At 43.7% G+C, this 16510-nt stretch overlaps 1 protein-coding gene across 1 annotated transcript in view; it reads left to right on the top strand.

Annotated features, from left to right (window-relative positions):
- The first annotated feature begins 1002 nt into the window (after positions 1-1002).
- The window catches only part of ntn1b (netrin 1b), a 40325-nt gene continuing 24817 nt past the window's right edge, over positions 1003-16510 (top strand). The window contains exons 1-2 of the mRNA XM_012825982.2: positions 1003-1366; positions 1641-2702. Coding sequence (XP_012681436.1) covers positions 1688-2702 — 1015 coding nt within the window. The 5' untranslated portion in view covers positions 1003-1366; positions 1641-1687. The remainder of the gene's footprint in view (positions 1367-1640; positions 2703-16510) is intronic.

The raw sequence follows: 16510 nt of genomic DNA, 5'->3' as shown, positions 1-16510 counted from the left end.
TTGCATGAAAGAAAAGTAGATAACCGCCTTCATAGAATTTTTATTCTGGCATTAGGGCCGGGGTGACATTCTTTTTTGATCTTTGATCTTGTTAATAAGTAATGTTGATAAGTAAAAGTTCCCCAATATAATTACGAATACAATATTTGGCGCTCTTGCATTGACACATACCCTCAAAAAAGTGATTCAAAATGACTTACGCCTTTCTTGACAGCTAGCCACTATACAAATAGATAAGGGTCTATTCGAACGTTCTCTCTAAGGTCATCCACTACATATCCACAAGATGACGCTATTGCCTTCTTTTTTTAATTAGACAAAATGATTTACTTCCCGTTGTAGACTTTCATGTTAATGACACATGAATAATAAAATAAATTCTGGTTCTTATAGGCAAACCGTAAATAGCCTCGAACACCAACCATGTAGTAGCAGGCTATATTTCCTATCCTCTACCTATCCAATTGTATGGGGCTCTCGTAGGCCTATTGTGTTACAACTAATTGCTGATTGAAAAAAAAAATACTTTAAAGATGAATGAACAGTGAGCAGACCTTTTAATTTGCTTTGTTGGAAATAACGAGTAGCCCACCCTACATTTTCATCGCCTACCTGCTCCAATTACAGCACAGCACGAAAAAACATTACACTCAGTTTTTTAAACGTATACTATGACGGCTTCTAGGCATTTCTGAACTAAAATATGAAGACAAAAACTACTTGAATGGTCTAATGTAGTGATGTAGCATGTCACTCTACCGCAAAATACTGTTGAAAATTCATGTAAAGAAGCTGCTGTTTCTTGGTGACCAGATTAATCAATATTTATCATTTGATATGTATTATATTTGATTTTACGAGCTGCATTCAATCATTAAACTCTTGTTTCCACACTCTGTCAAGCTGCCACGGCTCCCTTCATGGAGCCGCAATGCCCACCAGGGGATGTCGTTGTACCCCAGGTTTGCACGGCGTGCGTCTCTACTCCATGACCTCAGACTAGGCTGAATTACGGAATCTCACTTTCTATTCAAACAGTGAGAGCGGCAGAAAGAGAGAGGGACAGGGTGGGAGGCAGAGGCAGACAGGAGGAGAGGCAGAGGTGTGACAGAGTGAGAGAGAAACGAGCAAACTAACTGCATGCTCTCCCTATAATATGTCTAATATATTTTTTTAGCTCTAAATAAATCAGAGAAAGATATTTGACAGGCAGATAGCCCGGCGGCGTTTTTCAGAAACATCTATATTTTTCTCAGACGTCTGCTATACTGTTCTTCTAGACAAAGCAGTGCTTCCAAGGCACTGTTCTCTGTGGACTTTTTCTTTGCCTCGTAAGAGGAATCACTTTGCATACTGCAGTTGCACGGTGAGAAGTAGACTGTTGTTGTCCATTTAAAAGTAAACTTATGGATATTTGTTTTTTCACAGGTAATTTTGATGCCAGAATAGTATCCTTTCTGATGTAATTTCGAAGTTGTCCTAAAGTGATTTGAATAGTTAGTTGTGTATTTTACTACTTTGTCTGTTTCCTTGTAATGCTTTACCCCAGTATGCACAGCTAACAAGCCACTTTATGCAATTGTGAGACAAAGCTATTTGTTTATAAAATGTCCTAAAACTCAAGTGTATTTTCTCCCTAGACACCTGTGTATTACACCGCAAGCGACATTCTAGGACTCGGATTACAATGTTAAGCAGCACAGGGACTTGGGTCGCTTTGGTGACACTTTCCTTGGTGGTAAGGGAGACGCGGGGTGGTTACGGGATGAGCATGTTCGCCGCGCAGTCGTCCCCTCCTGACCCATGTAACGACGAGCACGGTAACCCAAGGAGGTGCATCCCCGACTTCGTGAATGCCGCGTTCGGTAAAGATGTGCGCGTGACGAGCACCTGTGGTACCCCCGCTTCGCGCTACTGCGTAGTAACGGAAAAAGAAGAAGAGAGGTCCAGGGACTGCCACACGTGTGATGCCGAGGAGCCCAAGAAGGCTCATCCACCTGCATACTTGACAGATCTAAACAACCCCCATAACCTCACCTGTTGGCAGTCAGAAACCTATGTACAATATCCCCAAAACGTGACTCTCACCTTGTCTTTAGGTAAGACATTTGAGGTGACCTATGTGAGTCTACAGTTTTGTTCACCACGACCAGAATCTATGGTCATTTACAAGTCAATGGACTATGGCAAAACTTGGGTCCCTTTTCAGTTTTACTCTACCCAGTGCAAGAAAATGTTTAACAGGCAAAGTAAAGCCGTTATTACCAAACAGAACGAACAGGAGGCCATCTGCACAGATTCCCACACGGACATGCATCCCCTGACAGGGGGACTTATTGCGTTTAGCACTTTGGACGGTAGACCGTCAGCACACGACTTTGACAACTCGCCCGTGTTGCAGGACTGGGTGACAGCCACCGACATCAAGGTGACATTCAGCCGGCTGCACACCTTTGGCGACGAAAACGAGGACGACTCGGAATTGGCGCGGGACTCGTATTTCTACGCGGTGTCTGACTTGCAGGTTGGCGGGAGGTGCAAGTGCAACGGCCACGCTTCAAAGTGCGTGAAAGACCGGGAGGGAAACCTGGTTTGCGAGTGCAAACACAACACCGCAGGACCAGAGTGTGATCGATGCAAACCGTTCCACTACGATCGTCCATGGCAACGCGCAACGGCCAGAGAGGCTAACGAATGTGTTGGTAAGTTTATTTTAGATTTCACGCACTATTTTGTACTCTGTGTCTCCATGGAAAATCAGCAAAAGCAGTATGAGTGCGTTGAACAAACTGTAACAAAAATTCGTTTGACGTGTAGGCCTAATGGAATAACGTAAACATTTGATGCCTGAGCACTAATCCGTAAACCTGTAATTGGACTTATTAATTAATATGAGAAAGCAATAAAGCTGTATGTCTTCTTTTTCAGTTTACTACATAAATGTACAATTATATAAGTACAAGTGTAGGCCTATTCTATAATTTATTGGCAATTAATGCAAAATACAAAACTACGCAAAATTCTTAGGAAGCACTAGAGGAAATTGTGTTGGATAAGTTAATGTTACATTCTAGGAGTGTATTGTACTTAGGTACAAATAGGTTCGGACCTATTTCATTATTATAAACCCGTTATATTGATACATTCTTCAGGTGCATTTAAATTGTTGGCCTATACATGTGTATACAGGCCTAGGCCTAGGTGTAATTTGATTCCTATGGTATGAGCCAAATAAAGTGAAATGCATGCAAATTAAACTAAGTGAAATGAATGGACTCAAGGCAGTCACTGAAATATCATGTAATCAAAAGTTGAATTCTATGTATTGGCCCTGAACTTTTTTTTGTGAGGAACGAGAGTTCCTAATCAACCAGTATATTTTTTCTTCACCTTCCAAACTTGGCAAAACATACAATTTTAACAATACCCATAAGAATTTATCTTTTGTAAAATAAATCGTATTTATTCTAAAATTTGAAGAATCCAACAAGCAGCCGGCGCGCTGCAGTATTTGGATTCTGTGAGGGAGACGGTGGAAATAGTATTCAATCCATTTGTGTTTTGCGTGACGATTAAATACAATCAAGTAGTCCAGAGGAAGTTATTTCATTCAAACACAGGAGTGTTCAATTGTGTGGTCTAGTTTGGAGCGTAGTGACTCCAACTCCTGTTCCATAGGAAGGAAAGGCAGCAAGCAAGTGAAGAAAGCACTGAAGGCGTTCACTGACTTCCTTCTCTGTTGTGTGGCAGGTGCCATTATCAGATTGTACGGACGATTTGGTGGTTTTGTTGAAATTTTTCGAACGTTTTGTATCAACTGCTTCTCTGCGCCAAGTGATCTTACAAAGCAGAGTCCATAAGTTCTATTACCCTGTGAAGGCAATCACCACTAGCGCATGTTTCCCCAGCACGGTCTTGTAAAAGGCTCGTATAACGGATTTAGAGCTATGGTATGATTGGGAGTGTCTACAATATATAGATTACTCATGCAATGCGCTGTCAAACGACATTGCCGTGTAATGCACTGCACACTTTTGTGGACATTTGTGGACCGTGCACTACACGATTGCACTGACTGCTCGACAGATGTTTTCGTATGGCATAGGCCTTCTGTGTGACAAGACACGAACATTTAGCTGCGCTTTGAATCATGCTGGCGGTCAGTAATTTCAATACAGATGTAATGCACACGATGTGATCGCAGAAGTGCCAAAAGGAAAGAACCGTTTCTTACGCAGAAAACACCCAACAGGAAATGGAAAGCATACTATTGACCCTACTACAGGGCATTACTGTGGTCTTTGGGAAAGGTGTTGGTATAAACAATAACTTGTTAGTGCAGGTCCCATATGCTCAGTTATATCAGAAGGCACAGTAGGCCTACAGGTGCGCGCTAGAACAAAAGTTAAAATCCCACGTCTAAGAAACGGTTGGTGCCGATATCTTTTATTATGGAGAGGTGACTCTGAAGCTCTAGGTTTTTCTCACGAAGGTCAACGAATCTTGTGTATAAAAAAACTATGTATATGAACTCAGCTTACTCACTCACGTTACATTTTGCTCATTCCGTCAACAGACTTTTGACACAACTGGGGTCTTGCCAGCAGCCATTCCCAAACTGGGAAAAAAAAAAAAAAATTCAGTTGAACAAGGACACAATCAATTCTTTCTTCTGGCAAACAATAATAACTTAACTGTGTGTAAAAGAGCACCCCACATACAGAATTACCTCACTCATTCTAATTACATTGGCTGATGGTCATTGTTTGTCCTGTAGCAGGGAAAATTATACACCCACATTTATTTAACCATGAACTGTTGTTGTATCCTAAAACCATTTTCAACACCTTTTATTTTGGAAGAAAAGAGATATCCCTGGAATATCAAAGGAGCACATTATGGGAATAAAAGCTTACATTTGAAAAACTATGTTCACTTTGGACAGATGCAGTGGTGCTGAATAAACAATTTTTACATCTCTCCATACCACTCAAACATCTACAGTATTCTATTCTTTCAGCGACCACCAGTGTTTCTGATTTCCATTTGCAGTTGAGCTACTGCTGTCTTCATATGATGCAGTTGTGTGGGCTGTGTCCCCACCCCCTTGCCACTGATTGGCTGAGAAGCTCCATTAGGGAGGTAGACTGTCCTGATGCTGCCATAGACCAGGAGAGCCTTCTTATAAGAAAACAGTTATTTTGAACTCAGACCAGCAACTCCACATCCCTGCAAAGTTTATTCTCGACGCCCCAGTGTCCTCTGGGACTGAATTGTAGTCTCGACTGAGGTTAGGTCATGAGGTCTGAAAGAATGTGAACAAAATTAGTTGCCAAGTTGGGTCAGTTTGAGTCGGGGTGGGAAGCCACAGTCACTCAGTCCATTTTTGAAATTCACCATTTAAACCTCCTCATGTGTCAATCATTCAGTATGGACACCCACTTTTCAACACTGGCAAAGTCTTTCATCCCTTTGTTAGGGGTTACTTGGCTCCCTTAATGTATTCTATAGAGACACAAAATAAATGTTCTGTTATGTTCGTAATTGTTCAGCATTATGAGAATTTCAGCTAGCCTCTTGGCTTCATTACATAGGCACTCTCTGTCCCAACCAGCTATGGGTATGAAGTGGTTCACTCTGTGGTGACCAGAAGATTTCTTCTTCTGGGACAGCTCAGTGTTTTAAAACAACTTGTGGAATTATTTCCCATTTTGTCCCATTTTCCCCATACCTCATGCCCAAAGGAACACAACAGTTTAGAGCTGACCGGGCATATGTGCCCATTCTCATTACCTCCAGACCAAAAGTCTTACCCTTAAAGCAGATCACTTAGACAAAATGTCTGCCTCCCACACCTCCCATATAACACTACAGAGCATCTGGTCAACAGCATTCTCTTTAGTATTGGTCCTTACTTTGAGGAGATAGGTATTAGACATAGATTCATTATTTGTGAAAGTCTATTCCTTTTGATCATGCTACCTCTGTTTAAAAAGGTGTCTACCTGAGTGGCCGTCCTCTGCCCCATCAACACACCACACAAGCGCTGTTCTGCTGCGCATGTCAACGCGTAGCAACAGAGCAAAACATTATTCTTAAGAGTATTAAACACAAAGTTACAATAGCTACTGTACATTTGTCTGCATATGCGTAAAAGGATGCTGCTGAAACTAATCATAAACACTGACACTTTAGTAGCACGGACTGACATTTGTGCGTAGCAGGGTTTGAGTGCAAATGAGATGCAATGAAAAGGAGACAGCCCCTTGTGGTGAGGAGAATTGTGTAGCGATAACGGATAAATGTCAGCTTCTGACTTTGAGAGAAACATATTCTCTCCTCACTTGGCCATGTCCGGTGTGTTTCCTACTGAGAACGTTATCTTTGATGTCTGCACTGGGATCTGCTGTTTGAAGCAGGATTCCTTGTTAACTTCATATGAGGATGACATGCCCTGGATACACATTTGAACTGTGGTATTGTGGCTGGGCAGCAGGAACAGAAGTCACTGTGTCACAGGAGTGACTCACACAGACTGGGGTTTTGAATGGGATGTGATTATATCAATAACACACTGGCTCCTCTCCTGAGCGGTCCTGCACGTAGTTTACTCCACTCCACTGGCTGGCCCTAAAAATAGCAGGGAGCACACCGATCGTCTTAGATCTGTATGTTCGTCTGCAGACAGAGGTAAGCGTTTTCCCAAATAAGTTGTGGGCACCACTTCAGACAGAGCAGTCTTTTTGAGTGAAAACTGACTGGTTGATTTTTTTTATTTTGACTAAATCCCAGAGGACTGCAGTGACATTCCTGTTAATCTTCAGGTGCTTTGAGCTCTGTCAAAATCATGTTTTTTTTTTCTTTCAGGAGACTCAGTCAGGTATAATCAGACCTGAACAAGCATCTGAACAGCAGGCCATTCTGACCCCATGGTTCTCGTATCTGAAATCACAGCTATCTCAAGGGTTTTTCTCTCTTAAATCTGCTCAAGCCATTTAGCAGATGGCTCTCCCTTCTCCATTAAAGCGCATCTAGCTCCAAGCTCTTGACAGTTGTCACAAATTCCTTTTTAAAAACATACATTACTTTTAGTCAGGGATGTCAGGCTTGATTACAATTATTTAATCGCACATCATAATAGAAGTTATGACAGGGTGTGGATTGAAGTCATGTTCACATAAGCTTGTACTTTCCTCCGCGGTATTACAGGTATTACCAAATTAGGTGTGGCCTCACAAAGTCACAAATCTTCCACAGCGGTAGCCAAAATTGGTAAGGAGAAGAACATTGAAATACTCACCAGTTTGAAACCGAACCAACCCAATACCTAATACACTTTTCAAAAGGAAAATGAGCTACTTGTTCAGTACATGAAAGAAAATAACAAGTTTCTATAATTACGTCTCACTTAAATGTCGTGCAATGACTAAACATATAAACCACCGCCTGTCAGAGATTCTGGTACAAATAAAAGAGAAAAAAAGTCATATTAAACAAATACATTTAGCTAATTACAGATTTTAAGATTTATAATTTGGACGCCTGCATGGGACATAGAGATCAATTATTTATATGAGCAGGTCATGGCTGGAGAGAAAACAGTGAAACTAAGTGGATATAAGTGAAATGCCAGGGCACATGCATTTTTTCCCTTCTATTATAAGTGGATAGAATGTTAAAATGCTCTTGAATTTGGATTCTGTCCAAATAGTGGGACACCTGGCTGTTAGTGATGTGTGTGAAATGTGTGGTAAACTACAGAATTTGATTCCCAATCATTATTCTACTGGCAGATTGGCAAAGCCTTATCCTCCCTAATGTAATGAGATCATTATATCAAATGATGTATGTCACATACATTAATTCAAAAACGTGCTTAAAATGCATCACTTTCAGTCTTCAGGCTTGTCAGTTCCATGCAATGAGAGCTTACTGATGGGCTTTTAACTTCCCAAGCACAGACGGATTCCTAGATGCTAAATGTTACACCCACGCAGGTTCTCTCATTCCCACTGCAGCAGTGTCAGCAGCGGTCTAAAGAACAATCACTCCCTAGGTTAGCTCTGTGTTCCTGAGGGGCAGCAGGGACCACTAGTTTTGTTTCTACTGATCTGACTGCTTTTGACTGCTTGTTTGGTCCCAGGGCTGCCCAGATGGACTGGACTGGACTGGGCCAGCTTGGCCTGTGAGCCATCTGTATCTTTCTACATTCTGAGTTCCGCTATAGGCCCATGTGACCGCAGAAAGAATTTGCAAGAAAAAAAAAAAAGTGACGTCATCAAGGGGTTTATTCCTTTGCTTTAGAACATCGACTCTGATGCCAAGCAATGTCATGGCTAAGCGTCTCCTCCGAATGAAGAGAAAATGAGCCCTCGCATGAAAAACACACAAATGAAAACAAACACATGCGGCCGAAGGAGCTGTTTTCCCTGAGATTGTTAATCGGAAGCAGGTGCGCCTCTCACCGGGGCAGCCCTGGGGGCCGCTTTGACACGGCTTCGCCGTTTTGCACCGCGCTGTGGAAACTCAGACTCCTCCCCGCGGCCCACGGGAGAGCAGAGAGTGGCTGCGAATGGCCACCGTCACGGAGGGAATCTCAGGCAGGGGCAGAGGGAGGCGAGAAGCCTGCGATTAGACTCAGGGGAGCACATGTGTGCCTCTGGTGTTCGGCCCAACCTAGCCCCAAGCACATCCACAGCCACAACACAGCCTGCTGCGGCAGTGGATACTTTTCAAAAGATGCCAGTAGACTTTACGTTTTTTAGGGATTTTAGAGGGACTAATAATTATAACTGTACAATACAAACAGTAATCATTTTAATGTTATTATCTTCTATAAGGATTTGCTATCGTTGTATTTATGTAAAGATCCAACAACTGAAACGACTGGACATTTAGAAGAAACTGCACTGCAATCAGTTCTGTACTAATCCTATTGCCTTTGACACTCAGTGTGGGCCCCTGCAGTCATAACCACTCATCTATAATTACTGTAGATCAGTGGTTGTATCATTAAATAATCTGTTTGCATTGTTGAAGTGCCTGCTCCGTGCTACTTAGAGCTAAGCCTGGTGTGGTTGCAGAAAGAAGGTTCCCTCTATACTCACAGGGGGAAAAAAATGACAGAGAGATGTATTTTGGGGATTTTAAAATCCAAACCCTGGTGGAATCTTGTGTCCTCTGGGCAAAGGCTGCATGTTTTTGGGATTTTGTTTTGTTGAGCTCATAATTCAAGACAGACATGATTTGTAAGCCAAAAAGCTTTTCTCAGTCTTTAAGGGGATGCCATTAAAAAAAAAGACTTCAAGAGAGAGAGAGGGGGCGAGAAAGAGATGGACAGAGACCGAGAGAGCGAGAGAGGGAGAAAGAGAGGGAGAAAGAGAGAGAGGAGACTTTAGAATGTGGTCCCGATTTCTGTATTTGTTTCTTTTCTTGTTTCTGGTTGTACATGCTTGCTTTGGCATGGGGATCGTTTCCTCCCTAATATTTACGTCTTCTAATCCTCAGTCAGTGGATGGACCTGATCAGCCTCTTCATACTCCTTCGTCTCTCTCGATCTGTGTGTGTATATGTGCATGTCCCTATCTTATCTCCATCTGCTTGTGTACTGTAGAACACAGGCCTGTGTGACACGGCCTGGCTGGGGCTCTCTGACACAGGCTGCCGTTTGATTTGCCCACGGTCATCCGCGGAGGAACCCAGAAGGTATCAGACGTAGGGATCTGCTCTGAAATGTTGTTGACGAGATGATGGTAGGCACATGTTCGCGTTATCAGATGCCCTTATTGCTGCCACGTCACCTCCCACTGCGTGAGGGTGTGCTGAGTGCGTCCACACAAACACACACGCGCGCTCACAGAGCGTACTCAAAAAGAATCATCCTAACATGTGCACATATACTGTACATGCGTGTTCCCCCCTTTTTCAGCTTTGGTCTACACCTCACCTTGCTCGTCACATGATTTCTCATTAGCTATATCTTGCTCTCTCACATACACACACAGACACACAGCCACACAGCCCAAAGTCTTTAACTAAAACATACATAAGTTATTAAGTATAGTAAGCAAAATGTATCGGTTAAACTTGAGACTTTCACAATAAAACCAGAGTACTAATGGCTTCACACAGCATACAGTTCACATGGGGTGTCTGTCAGTCGATTGGGGTCTCTTTTCGCTTTGGTTGGAAGAGCTGGAGCTGAAATAGCTGATTTCTTTTTGCGGGCTGCTAAGGCAACCACAATAACAGAGGAAGGGGAAAAAGAAGCAAATATGGAATGTGTTGCTTGGTGCTTGTATGTTTTTTGTGTTTAGGCTGATGGGTGTTTGATCACTGGCACTGTGTTTGAGTATTAGTGTGTTTCTGTGTGTGTGCGTGTGTGTGTGTATGGAGGGGGGTTGACCCTCGTGCCCCCTGTGTTGGGCTGCAGTATTGCCAGCGACAGGACCACCCTGGGAGTGTGTGAAGAGCAAGTGACTGGGGCAGACGACTGTGGGCTGGGGGTGTGATGATTAATAGCCCTTGTGCAAACAATATGCTCAGGCCGTGTGCTCACACACACACACACACAACATGCACACACACACACACATTCATACACATCTTCATACCTTTAACCCTGCAGTCTAAGCTGGCTCTCCTGTTTCACAGTCACCTGACAGAGCTAGTGTGTGACACAACACAACATAACACACAAATATGTACATGCACACACACACACCACACACACACACACACATGAACTCATTCACATGTTTTAACACAGCTGTAAAGTGAAGTCTTTGAATAATGAAGACTCTCAAGAGACATAGTGGCCCCTAGTGGTTTAGTTGGGAATAGCGCCACTAATCTTCACTGGCCTCCGAGTGAAAGCGAGGGCACTGGCAGAGAGCTCTGCCCCCTCCTCTGGCCTGGCCTCTGGCATCTCCCCTCCCTCTCCACAGCCTGTGGGCACCAGCTTCTCTCTCAACCCACCAACCCCCCTCATCCCCTCCCCAGCTCCAGGGAAGAGAGTGACCCAACCGTGACGCATGAATGGAAGCCAAACAAGGTTACCAGCGGGAACGAGCCCAGCCAGCAGGAGGCTAATTGTTGGGGAGGAGGGCTCTCTTCCCTCCTCTGCCAGGGGTGCAGTCAACTGGGATCAGAGCTGGAAGGGTGGCCCCGCTGGGTGGCCCTGGCTGGGCCCCAAGGTCCCCTGCCCACCCCAACCCCATCCCCCCTGCCCCAGCCTCTCTCATCCTCATAGCCGCCATTCTCCAGCACTGTTTGCCAGAGAGTGTGTCACACTTCTTTAAGAAACTGATGTCAGACCGTGTGTTTTGTTTTCCACTATGTTTGTATGGGTTTGGTTCATTGTCCATCTCTTGCTCACTGGTGTTAATTTGAAGAAAGTGGTTCTCGCAATTCTCTCTCTAGATCCCTCTCCATATCCACTTGTGGTTTTCTGCATCTGTTGAAAAGCTCTTCCACCACTGCTGGGCTGGGTTGCATACCTGAGGTTCTTAGCAACCTCTCTCGCCATCTGTCTCATAAAACCCAACTCTAATCTCCATAATGCACACAAGTAAACAAACACAAAACAAAACCCAGTGCAGACACAGTCTTGGGGAAGGGTCCTGTTTTCCACCCCTAAGGTTTTTGTTGGAATAAAAAATGCTCTTTAATTTTATTTTGTGTTTATGTAAAACATGTCTGTTTTCAGTTGGATTCCTTACGGTCACGTAACCTGAGCCCCGAAACGCTTGTCAATGAGTTCAAGGCACAGTCGCTAGAATGCATGTTTTTCCTTTTCTGTGTGTGAGAGTATGTGCCTTGGCTGATGGCTTTTCTTTGCTGATTATATACCCCGACTTTAAAGACAACATAAGGTAGAGAAAAAAAGAAAAACCTCTAATAGTCAGCAATAGAGACACTCCAATTCAACAGCTTTCCTCTTGTAATTCCATACACCTCCCTTAACTTGTTCTTCCTCTTTTCCATCCTTTTAAAATTCATGAATCACTCATTCTAATTAAGCTTAATATATGGTGGCTAAATGTTATTCGTACCTGTATAGCCTCATCTCATCTCATAGTTCATATAAGGGAATGCATGAGACATGTAATGCTTCTATACTAGTCAGGGAAGATTTGCTCTCTTAATGTACAGTGTGTGCTTTAAATATTTGTCTTTCCAACAACACGTGCACAGCTCACATATGGTGATGTGTGTTCTGTGTTTGTGCATACGTCCAGTCATCTCCAGATAACCAATCTCTTATTTCTTTTCTGACCCACTTCCTTGTCTGTTTCTAAGAGGTATGAATTAATCATCAGGAGTTTGGACTGTTTAAAAACATTTTTCATTGTCATTTTTAAGAACTGACTGAGATATAAAACGTCTAAGGCTGTGGCATCAGTGATACTAATATGATCAATTTAACTGTCTTCATTTTGTTTTAAACTAAATAACCAGATCACTATTTTGCGGAGCCTCTCTGTTCACCACATGTGGCCCTCACATCATTTCTAACCCGTTCCCTTAGATCTCCCCCAGCATACTGGAGAAATCAAGGGGCAAATGACCAGTGAGACCAGATAAAAGAAACCTTAATTTTCCTCAGCTTACTTTGGAACTCTTAAACTTAATTGGGCCTGTGAAAGGGTTGTTTTTAAAAACACAAAACATTTGATGTACTACATATACAAATGCATGCACATACACAGACAGACACAAACAGACACACACACACACGACACAGACACACACACACACACACACACACACACACACACACACACACACACACACACAGACACAGCACCATGAGTGACTTCTGAGAATCAGGAACCACTTACAGGGTCTCAGGCTGGGAGATAAATAACAGGCAGACGGAGCAAGAGGGCTGGAGGAGGATGACTACCAGACTCCCAGCCCCAGCGGACCCCTAAATAATCCTGGGCCCATCGAAGCATCTGAGAGGCAGACACGGCACAAGACAGAGAGGGAGAGAGAGAGAGTGACAGACAGAGAGGGAAAGAGGGAGCCTGGGGATTCATCCATTCATTCCGGGCGCTGTCATGCTGAGGACATTAATATTCTGTGCAGGGAGAGCCGTGATGAAGGGGTATCCATAACTCCTCTCTGGCTCCAGGAGCCGATGGGAGGAGTGCCAGCTGTCCGTCCGCACGGCGGCCCGCTAGCTACCATGTCTCCTGGGCTGATGTGAGTAGCTGCTCCCCTCTCCACCCCAAAGCAGAAACCCTCCAGGCGTGACCTCGTCCATCCACTCCCCACATGCCAGTTTCCCCTCGGAGACCATAGCTTACTCTTCTGCTCTTCCTTTTCCCTGGATATGCAGTTTTACTGTCTCTTTGTGTGTGTCCATGTGTGTGAATTTGTGTGTGAATGTATGTGTGTGAATGCGTGTGTTTATGTTTGGGAATGTGTGTGTGTATGTGTGTGAATGTGTGTGTGTGTGTGTGTATGTGTGTGAACTTGTGTTAGAATGTGTGTGTGTGTGTGTGTATGTGTGTGAATGTGTGTGTGTGTGTGTGTGTGTGTGTGAATGTGTGTGAATGTGTGTGTGTGTGTGTGCATGTGTGTGAACTTGTGTGTGAATGTGTGTGTGTGTATGTGTGTGAACTTGTGTGTGAATGTGTGTGTGTGTATGTGTGTGAACGTGTGTGTGTGTATGACACAGGGCCTCATTTGGGTACTAAGATAGAGCAGTAGTGAGGAGGTGCTTTCATGTCACAGGCTTTATTTTCACTGACAGTGAGGCCACTTTCCGCAGGATAACTGCGTGGCGATAGGATATCTAGCTTCCCTTCAGACGGGTGGGAAGAGGAATGAGTGGGGCCCCCCTCAATAACAAACACTGTCCAGTCTGCTGCTGTGATGTAACCTGTGGCCTGAGTCTGACCTCATTGTCCTGCACAGATAGCCCGTAACCCTGAGGGAGCTTCAGAAGTGATTCTATGATTATATACACAGGGGATTGAAAATGTGCAAAAGTCCTTCAGAAAGAATATGTCCTTGATATACACAAACCAACAGATTGGGATTGAGTAGCATGTTAGTTCTGCCCCAAAAGTCTAACATGAGCAGGTGGACAACTGAACTTTTGACCCCGTGCTATGGAATTCCTCTTATACACTAACTCACTTGGGTTAGGAATAGGTTAGGTGACAAGCTGGGAGAACGGAGCTGTTTGCACGAAATTATATGGTTTGCAGGAGGCTAGTTTCAGTCAGAGAACAACAACAAAGCTGACAGCTTTGATTCCAGTCGTGATACAGGGATGGATTATAACTCAGGTGTATATGTCAGTGTTAAGTGTTTAGAAGGCCTTTTGCTTTGTTAATTCTATAAGACCTGGGACAAAACAGGATGAATAAATAATTTTTGGATCACCTCAGATTTAGACACCAAGCACTTCCAGATTTTGTCCATATGCGAATAACCTCCCCATACCACTTCACTTACACATGCCTACACAAACAGACACATTTGTTGAGGCCCATACAACTTGAAACTCAATACTTTTATGTCTGATTCAAAGCCACAGAGACAACAATGAGTTAGAATTGTTGTTCCCCATGCTCTGTGTGTCTGTGTCTGTATGCGTGTGTGTGTGTGTGTGTGTGTGTGTGTGTGTGTGTGTGTGCCTGCCTGCCTGCCTGCAAGAGTAGCATATAAATTAAACTCGTAAACTTAACAGGTCATACACAAGAGGTGTGTGAATGGAAATTACCCCCGCAAATATAATTAACTGGCTGCTGCCACCTTTAAAACACAGCTGTGCTCCCATCGCAACCTTGTGGTATACAGTGATTGCTCTAATGACTCTTAAAGCCCTCTTTTGTCCCTTTACTGCTGAAATGTCCAAAGTACACAGACTGCAATTCTGGAAAACGTCAACACGTTTGAGCAGGAGAATGTTCTGAAGACCAGAGCAGACTTACTGAGCTGTGTGAAGCCCCCCTTATGTGTGCTAACGACTCTGTAAAATGGGGACGGACCCTAACAACAGCATAGAACAGTTAGGTGGTCCACCAGCCATCTAATACGCACCTCAAATCCCAGGGATCCCTGTGTCAGTGATCAAGAAAAGGCCCAAACTGGCGCTAATGGTTTTAATGGTGTTATTGGTCTACTACACTGGCTTGGCATGGATTTCTCCTGTAGTCCTCTGAGGAGTCTCTGGAGAGATATCTTCTCGCTTTATGTATAAATGTTATTGAGAGGTTCTAGAGAAATTTCAGTCACACTAGATGTCTTTCTGCTGTCGAGTCACTTTACTGAACCTGATATGTATGTTAACACTCCACTCCAAAATAACACCTCACACAGTCACGGGTCCTAAATTGCAACACCCACTGAACCAAATTATTGGCCTATCAAGAATTTGATGGCAGCTCACTGGGAGACCGGCAGGTTGCTTTAAATGTGGTATACATTAAACATTACTTAGCATACAGAAAGTGACCAGTATTGCCTCTTAGAGAGAGTACCCTTCTCTAAAGCACAAAAGTTGTCATCAAGGCACGATTGTTGCGTCAGTGAGTACAAGCACATGTGGCCTCTGACTCTGGGGAATTCAGTCACCTAATCTTTCCACAGCTTGTTAGTCTACCTCAACCCATCCAAGGACATGCCAATTAAGCCCTACTGTTAGCAACTTTATAAGCACCCCATTGAACACAGACTTGCTGAAGAGATGACAGAGAGGTTAGCCAAGCATCCTATCCCACCCAAAGCACGCAACCAATCACACGCTCCGATACGCGCAGCCAGAGATTGTTAAGACGTGCTTGGGCTGGGGTTCTCAATGGTGGGAAAGTTCAGTGTCTTAAACCACGGGGCCAGTGAAAATAATGCACTAATGATGGAACAGATACCCCATAGTGCTTCCATATCTCCACCATGAACAGTATTCACACATTGGCCTCACAAGTGTGTGAGGAGCATGTGTCTCCCATTTTGTAAATCTGCACAAATCAGCTCCCAGCGGATGGATAGCTTGTGTTCCGTCCGATTTGGTAAAACTCCCCATTTTTCTCCCTCCCTTGAAGAGCAGTTGTGCTGGGTGTATATACTGTATGTTTCCAAAAACAGCTGAGCTAATTTGGGACTTAGTGCTATTGCTCTTCCAGGATAATGATGATGAACATTTTTACAAGTGTGTAAGTTTTTCTCATCATTAGGCTTTGTGTTCTAAGGAGGTCTGGAACCATACCATTTTGTTCTCGTAAAATAAAATGTATTCATTTAGGGCTTTGGAGAGGAAATATGTCATGTAGACTGTTACCATGACTCCCACGCTTCTTTACTATGCACAGACTCTGTAACGCCTAATAAATAACAGCTAATTAAGCTTTCATTTAAACCATGTTCCTGGTGCATCACACTTGAGCTACCTGTCCCACATCAAACTCTCCACCAGCTGTCCCCAGGAACTAAAGAGGTGCTATAAAGGCACCCTGTCTCAGCCTAGATGTATCCAGTAAATCCCTTAGTCCTC

The sequence above is a fragment of the Clupea harengus genome, chromosome 1 (genome assembly GCF_900700415.2).
Source record: "Clupea harengus chromosome 1, Ch_v2.0.2, whole genome shotgun sequence".
Classification (NCBI taxonomy): Eukaryota; Metazoa; Chordata; class Actinopteri; order Clupeiformes; family Clupeidae; genus Clupea; species Clupea harengus.
The sequence above is the reverse complement of the archived record's forward strand: the minus strand, read 5'-3'. Positions and strand labels throughout refer to the sequence as shown.